The 11,871-nt window shown below is 34.8% G+C and overlaps 3 protein-coding genes and 1 pseudogene across 4 annotated transcripts; all 4 read left to right on the top strand.

Moving 5' to 3' along the window:
* The first annotated feature begins 206 nt into the window (after positions 1-206).
* Positions 207-2,285, top strand: LOC141706451 (cytochrome P450 71A9-like). Its single transcript, XM_074509211.1, has 2 exons — positions 207-1,266; positions 1,587-2,285. The coding sequence occupies exons 1-2, from the start codon at positions 325-327 to the stop codon at positions 2,193-2,195; spliced, it is 1,551 nt and encodes a 516-aa protein (XP_074365312.1). The 5' UTR covers positions 207-324; the 3' UTR covers positions 2,196-2,285.
* Positions 2,286-3,998: 1,713 nt separating this feature from the next.
* On the top strand, positions 3,999-5,640 carry LOC141706450 (cytochrome P450 83B1-like; annotated as a pseudogene).
* Positions 5,641-6,689: 1,049 nt separating this feature from the next.
* Positions 6,690-10,063, top strand: LOC141709040 (uncharacterized). 2 transcript variants are annotated; one of them, XR_012569687.1, is made up of 3 exons: positions 6,690-6,822; positions 7,942-8,262; positions 9,928-10,063. XR_012569687.1 is itself a non-coding variant. In XM_074512931.1 (2 exons), exon 2 carries the CDS (start codon positions 7,968-7,970, stop codon positions 8,160-8,162), a length of 195 nt encoding a protein of 64 aa, XP_074369032.1. In that variant the 5' UTR covers positions 6,690-6,822; positions 7,942-7,967; the 3' UTR covers positions 8,163-8,323. The 2 variants fall into 2 exon arrangements, 1 of the variants encoding a protein (XP_074369032.1); XM_074512931.1 differs by lacking the exon at positions 9,928-10,063 and having other exon boundaries at positions 7,942-8,323.
* On the top strand, positions 8,703-10,973 carry LOC141709039 (6,7,8-trihydroxycoumarin synthase-like). The gene is made up of 2 exons (XM_074512930.1): positions 8,703-10,117; positions 10,216-10,973. The coding sequence occupies exons 1-2, from the start codon at positions 9,218-9,220 to the stop codon at positions 10,822-10,824; spliced, it is 1,509 nt and encodes a 502-aa protein (XP_074369031.1). The 5' UTR covers positions 8,703-9,217; the 3' UTR covers positions 10,825-10,973.
* The last annotated feature ends 898 nt before the right edge of the window (positions 10,974-11,871 follow it).

Genomic DNA, 11,871 nt, shown 5'->3' with positions numbered 1-11,871 from the left:
GCAGTTTTAGATCCCGCTTCGTATTGCTGTTGCAGACAGCTATAACAGCTTTTTGCTGAAAATCTGTCAGATGGGTCAGATGGGTGTTTGGTAAATTCTAAAAGTTGTCAGGAAAACCGTTTTTGGTTTAAAATCCGCTATTAGCAAAAACATGTCTCCCCATGTTTTTGAAAAAAGTTGTTTTCAGCTTTTGCAGGAAGTAGCTATCAGTTTCACCGACACTTTTTCTCACAGCACAACAGTTTTCAACAGCACTCCCTAACGGACGGAGGCTTAAGCAAGTTTTAAGCACAGCTGATAGAACACTCTACAAAAAAGAAACAGATGCGCAAAGTTATCATTCATCAATCATCATCAATAATGGAAGTAGCTCTCTTCCTCCTTTCAGTCTCTCTTCCTCTACTTCTGCTTATCAAACTTAGAAGTTACTATAACCGCAAGTTGAATCGTCGGCCACCAGGTCCCCGTGGCCTCCCGTGGATAGGGAACCTGCATCAATTTGACAGCATCAACCCTCACATCTACTTATACCAACTTTCTCTTAAGTATGGTCCTCTCATGTCGTTGCGGTTAGGTTCTGTTCAAACTCTAGTCATCTCCTCGGCTAGTGCAGCCAAGGAAGTTTTCAAGAACCATGATCTTTGTTTTTCAGGTAGGCCAACTTTCGTTGGCTCACAGAAAGTATCTTACAACAGCAAAGACATTGTTTTCTCCCCCTATAACGAGTACTGGAGGGACATGCGGAAAATATGTAACCTTCATCTTTTTAGTTCTAAAAGGTCCGAGTCTTTTCAACCCGTTCGTGAACAAGAAGTTGCACAAATGGTCAAAACTATACGCGATGGAGCTGCTGCTGCTGATTCTCATATCGTAAATTTGAGCAAAACTCTTATGACTTTAACAAGCTCTATTATGTTCAGAATTACATTTGGTAAAGGATATGATGATGAAGATGGTGCAGAGAAGGATAATAATATGAGCAGTAGATTTCATTGGCTACTTGCTGAATCTCAGTCCACTGTTGTAAGTTTCTTTCTTACTGATTACTTTCCTGTCATTGGCCGATTGATTGATACACTTAGTGGGAAATGTGGTCGTCTGGAGAAGAGTTTCAATGCGTTAGATAGTTTTTATCAACAACTTATCGATGAACATCTTCGTGCATCTACTGAATATGGCCAGTACACCAGCATCCTCGAGATCTTACTTCAGATGAAGAAGGATTCGCGTGAGTTCATGTTAGATCACGTCAAAGCAATATTATCGGTAAGCAATTAAAATTTATGTATTTGCAACTCTGTTCTTTCTGAAAAATTGTGAAATTTTACTATTTTGTGCTAAGATATAGTTGAATCTTTCAGTTTGTTACTCTCTCCGTCCCTCCCAATTGTTATCGTTTCTAAAAGAGAGTGTCCAACACGCATTTTAAGATTAATAGAAAGTATAGTTTTATAATTTTAAGAAAATTTATAGAAATATACTTTATATTCATCTTAAAATGTGTGTCGATCTCAGAAACGATAACAATTGGGTGGGACTGAAGAAGTATATTCTTCCATTTTGTCCTAATATGACATCATGCACAGGATGTTATAGTCGCAGCATCAGATTCGAGTGCAGCAGCTGTTGTCTGGGCCATGACTTTGTTAATCAAGAGCCCCTCAACAATGAAGAAAGCGCAACAGGAGGTCAGAGAGTTAACCGGAAAGAAAGGATTTGTAGACGAAAACGATGTCCAAAAGCTTGTTTATCTTAAAGCAGTAGTGAAGGAAGCAATGAGACTGAACCCTATTGCTCCACTTCTTGTTCCTAAAGAAACAATCGAAAAATGTGTGATAAATGGGTACGAAATCAAAGCTAAAACACTTGTATACGTTAACGTGCATGCTATAGGAAGGGATCCTGAATCTTGGGAAGATCCTAACGAGTTTTTACCCGAAAGATTCATAAATAGCAGTATTGATTTTAAAGGACAGGACTTTGAGCTGATTCCGTTCGGGGTAGGCCGGAGAATATGTCCTGGTATCACAATGGGAGTGGCTACGACGGAGCTAGCGCTAGCTAATCTTCTCTACTCTTTCAACTGGGAATTGCCTTCTGGTATGAAGAAGGAAGATATTGACATGGATACCCTGCCTGGCATAACAATGCACAAGAAGAATCATCTCTGTCTTGTCCCACAAATTGTTAATTAAGTATCACATGCATATATAAACGTGTTATGTGTAAATTACGCAAGAAACATGGTGATCATCTGAATATGTTTAGTGTAATAATACATATCAGCACCTTTATATAAGTGTTTGGATAACTTTAATTATAAGTCAGTTTTTTTTTACTTAAATAAACTAAAATAAATAAATTTTAAATATAATTATCTTAATTCGTGAATTTAAAATTAGATTAACATTTTAAAACATCTTTTTTAAACTAAAGTTAAGAAAAAAACGAAAAATCAAAATAAGTCGAGAAAAAGTACGTATTAGCTTATAAGTTATAAATTCGACTTATAATTTGGGTTGACAAACGCTCTTGGTAAGCTGTTATAAGCAGGTGCCAAACAAACATGCCCAACTCACCTAAGATCGTGTCGATAGCAATAGTTCTTGTTCTGCATGCAACTCGAAATCCTATTCAGGAAAGAAATGTGAGTTTGCCATTTCTATAATATCTGTGGATCTTACATTAGTTTTGATAAGGACCATCTACTTTGATACTGTTTATTGTTAAAATCAGACTTATACTAACAGTCCCTTTCGTCTTCTAAAAATACGAGGGTCTGCAACACCTTATCGAACACCTTCTAAAAATTACTATTCGGTTTTTCGGTCTATTCGGTTCGGTCCGGTTTTGGACCGAACCGACCGAATGCTCAGCCCTAAGAATGAGCAATTGTACAGCTCCGGAGATGCTCCTAGCAAGTGTTTGTTATAGCAAACTTACAATGTGTATTAAGCGCGATAAGACATGTTAGTTACACTTACAGCACTAGGGTTAGATTTTTACTAAGAATTCTGGCTGAAGTTGTACTAAAAGTAGCAACAACTTTGGTTTTGTTCTCTTCTCCATTTTTGGTCTTATCTTATTGTAGCAACTATTCTAACCCTTTGTGGCTTTTCAAACTGTAGACCCAACCTCATGCAACTGTGGAGGTGTAAATATCAGAAGATATGCAACTGGTGCACTTTGACTTTAATAGGTATGAATATAAAGTATGAACAGGAGCCATTTAAAGATAATTACACATTGCTCCTTTTTTTTCTTTCTTTGGACTATTTCATATAAGCATTTGTCAGATTCTGTTCTTGGTAGAGACAATGTTGAGTTTGTTAGATTTTGTTTTTGGTAGAGACAGTGTTGAGTTTTTTTCCTTTGGGCTTGATGTTATGTTCCTGAGGGTGGCCCTCAGATAACAACCCGAGGTTAGAATGCCCACTTGTTTTTATCATTATATATTGTGAATTATAATTTTAATATATTGCCGGTAGGATTCGAAACTTATGCTTCTTGAATTTGTAAGACTATATCTAATGATTCTTATCGATTTGATCTGACAGATCTAGATTGAGTTACCACAGAACCAACAACCAAACTTTTAATGTTTGGTCTCTAATATAATAGTATAAATAGATAAATTAATTGCGCATACTCTAAATTTACAAAATTGTCGTTAAAATTTACATACAAGATTCTTCTAACCTCGGTTAAGTTCCTGAGGATGATCTTAAGAACAATTTCTACTTTTTTGATCAACCAATCAAATAAACTGTGAAGAACTAACAAGGAGCATGCATTCATAGATTTCTCTATTATTAAGTGTGTTTTGTCTGTTTGGACCATGGAAGCAAGTTGATTGATGAAGACTACACAAAAACACATACTTAACAGTTATTATCAGGGGCAGTCCTGAGTGCAACTGCAGCCACTGCAATAGCACTCAGGACCAATGCACAAAATATCTATATTGTAAGAAACAAAATTCAAAGAGCCTGCAAAAATTAGTCTTGAGCCAATGTCTATAAATTCTCAGAACAGCCCGGGAAAATTATTTCATCGTAAAAAATGGAAGTAACTCTTCCCCTAATCCTCCTTGCTATCTTACTACTTCTTCTGCTTTTATTTTTTAAACTTAGAAATTACAAAGTCCCCAGGTCTAATCGTCGTCCACCAGGTCCCAGAGGCCTCCCGTGGATAGGAAACCTGCATCAATTTGACAGCGTAAACACTCACATTTACTTGTACCAACTTTCCTTGAAGTATGGTCCTCTGATGTTCTTGAAGTTAGGCTCAGTTCAGACTGTAGTCATCTCCTCAGCAAGCAAAGCCAAAGAAGTTTTTAAGTACCATGATCTCCTCAGAAAACGACAATAATATGAGTAGCAGATTTCATTGGCTAACTACTGAAACTCAGGCCAAGGCTGTAAGTTTCTTTCTTACAGATTATTTTCTGTAATAGGTCCCTTGATTGATAGACTTAGCGGGGCATGTGCTCGTTTGGAGACGAGTTTTATTGCGTTAGATGAATTTTATCAAGAACTCATTGATGAACATCTTCGTGCATCCACTCTATCTGCCCAAGACTGCAGCATCCTCGACATTTTACTTCAGATGAAAAAGGATTTACCCGAGTTTACGTTGGATTATGTCAAAGCAATACTAATGGTAAGCAATGTAAATTATTAATGCTTGCAACTCTGACCTTTCCGGTAAACAAATGAACTTGATGGCCCGTTTGGGAAACTGTATTCCATTTGAAATTCTGGATTTGATCAAATAAGCTGTTCGGGAATTTGGATTTGGATTTCATTTGAAATCCAGGAAATTCAAATATTAGTATAAACATGAGAATTTGAAATGACAACTCAAATTCTGTCATTTGAAATCCCTCGTTTGAGATGAAATTCAAGTTTCCAAATGCCCTATGATGGAACTTCAGTTTGTATTAACTGTTAAATTCTGCGATTTTGTGCTAATATATTGTCTTCTCTATATTGACCACAGGATGTTATAGTTGCAGCATCAGATACAAGTGCAGCATCTTTTGTATGGGCCATGACTTTCTTAATCAAGAACCCCTCAAAAATGAAGAAAGCGCAGCAGGAGGTCAGAGAGTTGATAGGAAATAAAGGCTTTGTAGACGAAAACGATGTCCAAAAGCTTGTTTATCTCAAAGCTGTCATGAAGGAGACACTGAGATTAAACCCTCCTGTTCCACTTCTTGTTCCTAGAGAAACACTCGAAAAATGTGTGATAGATGGCTATGAAATCAAACCAAAAACACTTGTATACGTGAACGCGTATGCTATAGGAAAGGATCCTGAATCTTGGGAAAATCCCAACGAGTTTTTACCCGAAAGATTCATCAATAATAGCAGCATTGATTATAAAGGACAAGATTTCGAGCTGATACCATTTGGTGTAGGCCGGAGAATGTGTCCAGGACTAGCGCTTGCTAATGTACTCTACTGTTTTAACTGGGAATTGCCTACTGGTATGAAGATGGAAGATATTGACATGGCTCCCCAGCCTGGTGTAACAATACACAAGAAGAATCATCTTTGTCTTGTCCCAGAGTTCATTATTTAAGTATCACGTCAGTGTGTGAATTATTGTATCGAATTTTGTAGTGTGTTTCCAAGGACTCATGATAAAAATGGATACTTTTGCCAAAATTTTATTGATGAAAAATTTATTAACAATGATAATATTTTCATAATTCATCAATACGAATTTTTAGTGTCCGTAGGTATATACCGGAAGACGGTTGTATATGTGTATTGCTTTGTGCATTTTGCTAAAACGTTGTTCTTCTTATGTGCGTTTGTAATTTTTGAAAGATTTTTTTTTTTTTTTTTTTTTTTTTTTTGCTAAGTGAAAGATTTGCTTTTGTACATCTAAAGAAATATCCCTTAGGTAAATACTATAATAAAAACAGTTATACCATACTTTAGATGATTTCATTAATACATATAGTACTTTCAGAAGCTATGTAACGCCCCTAAATTTGAGTTCAGTAATCTGGGTCGTCACGTCATCCTTCAATTATGTATATACATGTATTAATTCAATAATCCAACAATCTCGCGCGCGCACACACAAGTTGTAGACTTAGAAATAATGTACAACAAGTATTATCTGTTATTACAACTCAAATGTATTATACTGTATCTCAAACTATTATCCGTGACCTCTACATGAAGTTATAATACTCTTACATTTATGTTAGAAAAAATTGATGATATTAGAGTTTATTATCAGCATTTGATATCAGAGTTTAGCAGTGACGTCATCAGCATTTTGCTGATCAGTAAATGTCATCGGTATTTATGTTAAGAAAATTTTTCTTAACATAATAATCGCGCTAATCATGTTTACTCTTTCCGTCCCTCAATACTAGTCTTTTTTTCGTAAATAGTAATATATTTATGCTGAAAATAAAATATTTCGAAAAAAATAACATTATTGGATGGGAGGGGATCATAAAATAATACTCCCTCTGTCCCGTTATACATTTTCTATTTTGAATTCTGACACTATTCATTATAGGCGATTGAATATTAATTTACATATAATTTATAAGATGAAAAGTAATCTGGTTAAATTCGTATTTATGAGTAATTTAATATAATAAAGTTTTTATATTTAATACTAATACGAAATTAAAAATATTAAAAGTCTAAAATGTGCATGGCAAAAGTGCCCAACAAAAATAGGAAACGTTTTTAGGGAAGTTAGCTGAGGTCAATTTCTCGTTACTGGCAATTCTAGGGTTTATCTCTCAGGGAATAAAGCCTTCTCTTCTCGTAATTCATCTTCAACTGGGTAATTAATAGTAATTTTTTACTTTGCTCCTCTATTTTATGTATAATTTTTGATTTGGTGTATGAATTAATGTTAATTTCGTTTAATTGAATATGCTAGATCTTTATCTATATCTTGTTAATTACTGTTTTATGCATCTATAACTTGTTAATTACTCTGTATATTACGCGATAAAACAGTAATTACGGATTTGATTACGAGGTTTTTGAATAAGTTTACTTGACTTTGAATGAATAAGATAATTTGTTTAGGTGAATTTTACGAACTGGTTCGAGGTTTAAATATAGGGATAATAGAAATGATAAAGTGACGTAGTAATTCTGTTTAGAAGTAATTAAGTTTTCGAAAAATTTGGGGGGAAGCGTGGAACTAGTTTTCGAAAAAGTGTTGTATATTGGTGCAATGGATGGAAAAATTACGGAGTTTATTAGAGGTGTTCGAGAAGGATGTAAGGGAAAATGGAAAGAAGAAGTACGGAGTATCTTAGAGGTGTTAGAGAAGAATGTGAAGGAAAATCGGAAAAACTTAGACTGGGATGAAAATTTCTTATGATAAAAGTTTGCGAAGGAGATCATAGGAAAGAATTAGCGTTCATTGCTATATTGGTGAACTTTAGGACGTTCCCGGTTGAGTGGAAATTATTAGAATTAGGAGGGTAATGTACTTTGTATGTAGAGAAGGGGGTTAATAAAAGAGGTTTTATATTGGTGCAATGGATGGGAAAATTATGGAGTATGTTAGAGGTCTTCGAGAAGGATGAGGGAAAAATGGAAAGAAGAAGTACGGAGTATCTTAGAGGTGTTCGAGAAGAATGTGAAGGAAAATTGAAGAAACTAAGACGATGATTCAAATTTCTTTTATGATAAAAGTTTGTGAAGGAGATCATAGGAAAGAATTAGCGTTCATTGCTATATTGGTGAACTTTAGGTAATTTTAGTTCAAACAATATAAAAAGTGATGAATGAATGTTAGAGAAAGTAAACAATATTCTCCCATGTTCATTTGTGTTCAAATGAACAGAAGTTGAAGGATGATTTTTTTCTCATGTGTGCCGTAGCTGACTATTTAAGTATCTTGGTTTTTAGATTATGACAACAGTAATCTTTTTTTTCTATGCAGCTCGGAAGATTTAGATAAACAGGATCATGGCTGGGTTTTTAAGCTTTAATAACCTTGCACCAAAGACCAAAAATATAGTTGTTGCTGGAGGACTGACATCGTTCGTCTTTGGGGTGTACTTCTACACCATGAGAGCGGTTGGAGGTACAGATGAACTTCAGATAGCGATCGATAAGTTTGAAGCAGATAAAGGCAAAAGTGAAGCTGAAGTAAAGGCCTGATTTCATGAGGAGTTTTGTTTAACGCCAGGGAGATTGTAACTCACCCTACAGAGGTTAAATAAGTTGCCAAATAGTCAGTTGGAGCATGAATATGTAGCATGTACATGTTTGAACCCTTCTTTCTTTTTTGAAATTTAATTGATCTTTGATAATTATATGGATATATTGTTTGATATATATAATCTTTTATGTAATTATAGAAGGTGTTTCGTTTGGAGCAGAGGAGAGCTAAAGTGATGTTGGAAGTGAATATTGTGCCCTTTTGGAAAATCTTAAAATAACTAATTTATAACTTAAAATGAATAGTTGACTTATAAGTGATAAATAAATAAATACTTATAAGTTATATAAGAGTTTGGATAATTTTACTATTACAATCAGAATTTTTTGTACTTTAATAAACTAAAATAAATAATTTTTAAATACAATTATCTTAATTCGTGAGTTTTAAATTAAAAAAACATTTACAAACATATATTTTAAAATAAAAGTTAATAAAAAACTGAAAAATCAAAATAAGTTGAAAAAAAGTGCGTCGCTCCTAACATTTAACTTATCGGCTTATAAGTAGTTTATTTGACTTATAAGTTTGGTCGACAAACACTCGTCGATAAGTACTTGTGACTTATAATTAATAAGCCAATAAGATGCTTATAAGCAGTTTGCCAAACAGGCCCATTGTATAGCATCAAGGCTTTATTTTTAATTGATGAAAATTTAAGCAATTAAATTACATTACGAAATGTCTATAAAAAGTAAAACAGATCAACAAAGTTGTAAGGCAAGAATATTACTATTGTCTGTAACAGACAGAATTACATATATAGGGTAATATAAAAGCTTCATTTTATTTGGAGACTAATTTCGGTATGAGATATAGCAAAACTCCTGGTCCCTACTCCTTGTTATAAGCACACACTAGGTCCTTGTTAGGTTGTTAGGATTACAAGCCATAAAAGCAAATGATTGGTAAATAGCATACTCAAACTTGTGCAACTTATCTTCTTTCTTTTCTCTGGTGCTTCACATAGATAATCATCTCTGAAGTCTCAATAATGGAAATAGCACTCTTCCTCCTTACAATCTCTCTTCCTATACTCCTGCTTTTTAAACTTAAAAACTACTATGCTCGCAAGTCGAATCACCGACCACCAGGTCCCCGTGGCCTCCCACTGATCGGAAACATGCATCAGTTTGACAGCGTAAACACTCACATCTACTTGTACAAACTTTCCCAAAAGTACGGCCCTCTCATGTCGTTGCAATTAGGGTCTGTTCAAACTCTAGTCATCTCCTCTGCTAGTGCAGCCAAAGAAGTTTTTAAATACCATGATCTTTGTTTTTCAAGTAGGCCAACTTTAGTTGGCTCATGGAAATTATCCTACAACGGCATAGAGATTATATTTGGACGCTATAGCGAGTACTGGAGGGAGATGAGAAAAATAACTACTCTTCATCTTTTTAGTTCCAAAAGGTCTCAGTCTTTTCAACCCATACGTGAACAAGAAGTTGCACGGATGGTCAAAACTATACGCGATGGAGCTGCTGCTGATTCTTATATCGTAAATTTGAGCAAAACTCTTATGACTTTGACAAGTTCTATTATATTCAGAATTACCTTTGGTAAAGGATATGATGATGAAGGTGCAGAAAATGATAATAGTATGAGTAGCAAATTTCATTGGCTACTTACTGAAACTCAGGCCAATTTTGTTAGCTTTTTTCTTACAGATTATTTTCCTTTAATGGGTCGATTGATTGACAGACTTAGCGGGGCATGTGCTCGGTTGGAGAAGAGTTTCAATGCATTAGATGCTTTTTACCAACAGCTTATTGATGAACATATTCATTCATCCACTGTATCTGCCCAAGACTGCAGCATCCTCGACATCTTACTTCAAATGAAAAAAGATTCATCTGAGATTACGTTGGATCACATCAAAGCAATACTTATGGTAATCAAAATTTTGAGCAGTGCAAATATATGAATGTTAGCAATTGTTAATATGTGCAATTTTTTGCTAATATGTTGTTTTCCCTGCATTTTCCGCAGAATGTTATTGTTGCAGCATCAGATACAAGTGCAGCAGCTGTTGTATGGGCCATGACTTTGTTAATCAAGAACCCCTCAGAAATGAAGAAAGTGCAACAGGAGGTTAGAGACTTAACAGGAAAGAAAGGATTTGTAGACGAAAACGATGTCCAAAAGCTTGTTTATCTTAAAGCAGTAGTGAAGGAGACAATGAGATTGAACCCCCCTGTTCCACTTCTTGTTCCTCGAGAAACAATTGAAAAATGTGTGATAAATGGGTACGAAATAGAAGCAAAAACACTAGTATACATAAATGCATATGCTATAGGAAAGGATCCTGAATCTTGGGAAAACCCCAACGAGTTTTTGCCCGAAAGATTCATAAATAGTAGCATTGATTTTAAAGGACAGGATTATGAGTTGATACCATTTGGGGCAGGCCGCAGAATTTGTCCTGGAATTTCAATGGGAGTGGCTACCACGGAGCTAGCGCTGGCTAATCTTCTCTACTCATTCAACTGGGAACTGACTCCTGGTGTACAACTTGAAGATATTGACATGGCTACCTTGCCTGGTATAACAATGCACAAGAAGAATCATCTTAACCTTGTGGCGAAAACTATTACTTAAGTATCAAATGATAGATAAATGTGTTCTGCATCAGTGTGTATTGGATTACACAAGAATCACCAGTGTAATGTGTGAGTGTAGTTTGTTATCAGAATACATTGTGTGTCATAATATTGTTATTTAGTCGAATTTAGCAGAATATTTTGTGACTTTGTGTGCCAAATCCTTCTTGCAAGCTAAAGAAGTGTTACATCCTTAATCAAATTTCCATACTTGAAGTTAGCTACGTAATTAGAGTTGAGTATTTGGTCGGTTCAGTTTTCATTATAATTTCCATCTCCGGGCACTGGTTAAACATGTTGTCTAAGTTGCCCAATATCTAGATACATCAAATTGAAACTTTTAATGTGTTTTTTTTCAATATTTTGGTTTATATACCTTATAAAGTGCAGCATTTTTCTAACAACTCTCGGGATTGAGCAACAGAGCCGAGCACTTTCAACTCTAAATGTGTTAGTTTTAACAATACAGTACAGAGATAGATGTCGTTCAGTTTCATGAGCTAGGGTGGATGTTTTTGTATATTGGTATTCTTGGGTTTTCTTTACCTTAGCCTGGTTTCGAGAGGGCTGTTGAAAACTGCTAGCTGATGAAAAAAATGTTGTCAGGAAAATTAAATGACGGTTTGAAAGTGCTGTCAGGAAAATTAAATAACTGTTTGATAATTTTTTTAAATTTATGCATGTTTTGAGATATAATATATAAAAATAATGTTTTTGAGAATGTTTTATGCTGAAACTGATACCTACTTCGTGCAAAAGCTGAAATCAGTTTTTTCAAAAAGTATACAGGGACATGTTTTTGCTAACATCAGCTTTTTAGATCAAAAACGCTTTTTCAGACAGCGCGGCTTTTAGAAATTACCAAACATCTTTTTACAGTTTTTCTGCAAAAAACTGTTGTGAGTAGTTTTTAGAATTTAACAAATACCTTTTTACAGTTTTTCAGCAAAAAAGTGCTACATAATATGGCCTTTAGGATGATATGCAGGAGTCTTTGGGCTTTTATAAATATCGAATTATGGACTAATTTATTTTGCCATTCACC

The sequence above is a fragment of the Apium graveolens genome, chromosome 2 (genome assembly GCF_009905375.1).
Source record: "Apium graveolens cultivar Ventura chromosome 2, ASM990537v1, whole genome shotgun sequence".
Classification (NCBI taxonomy): Eukaryota; Viridiplantae; Streptophyta; class Magnoliopsida; order Apiales; family Apiaceae; genus Apium; species Apium graveolens.
Note: the sequence above shows the minus strand (reverse complement) of the source record. Positions and strands in the feature narration are given on the sequence as shown.

What these genes read in the sequence shown, in the direction of transcription:
- LOC141706451 (XM_074509211.1), top strand. Translation starts at nt 325, where the DNA reads ATGCGCAAAGTTATCATTCATCAATCATCATCAATAATGGAAGTAGCT. An exon ending in ACGTCAAAGCAATATTATCG is followed by an intron (nt 1,267 to 1,586) that starts GTAAGCAATTAA and finishes CATCATGCACAG; the next exon opens with GATGTTATAGTCGCAGCATC.
- LOC141709039 (XM_074512930.1), top strand. Translation starts at nt 9,218, where the DNA reads ATGGAAATAGCACTCTTCCTCCTTACAATCTCTCTTCCTATACTCCTG. An exon ending in ACATCAAAGCAATACTTATG is followed by an intron (nt 10,118 to 10,215) that starts GTAATCAAAATT and finishes CATTTTCCGCAG; the next exon opens with AATGTTATTGTTGCAGCATC.
- LOC141709040 (XM_074512931.1), top strand. Translation starts at nt 7,968, where the DNA reads ATGGCTGGGTTTTTAAGCTTTAATAACCTTGCACCAAAGACCAAAAAT.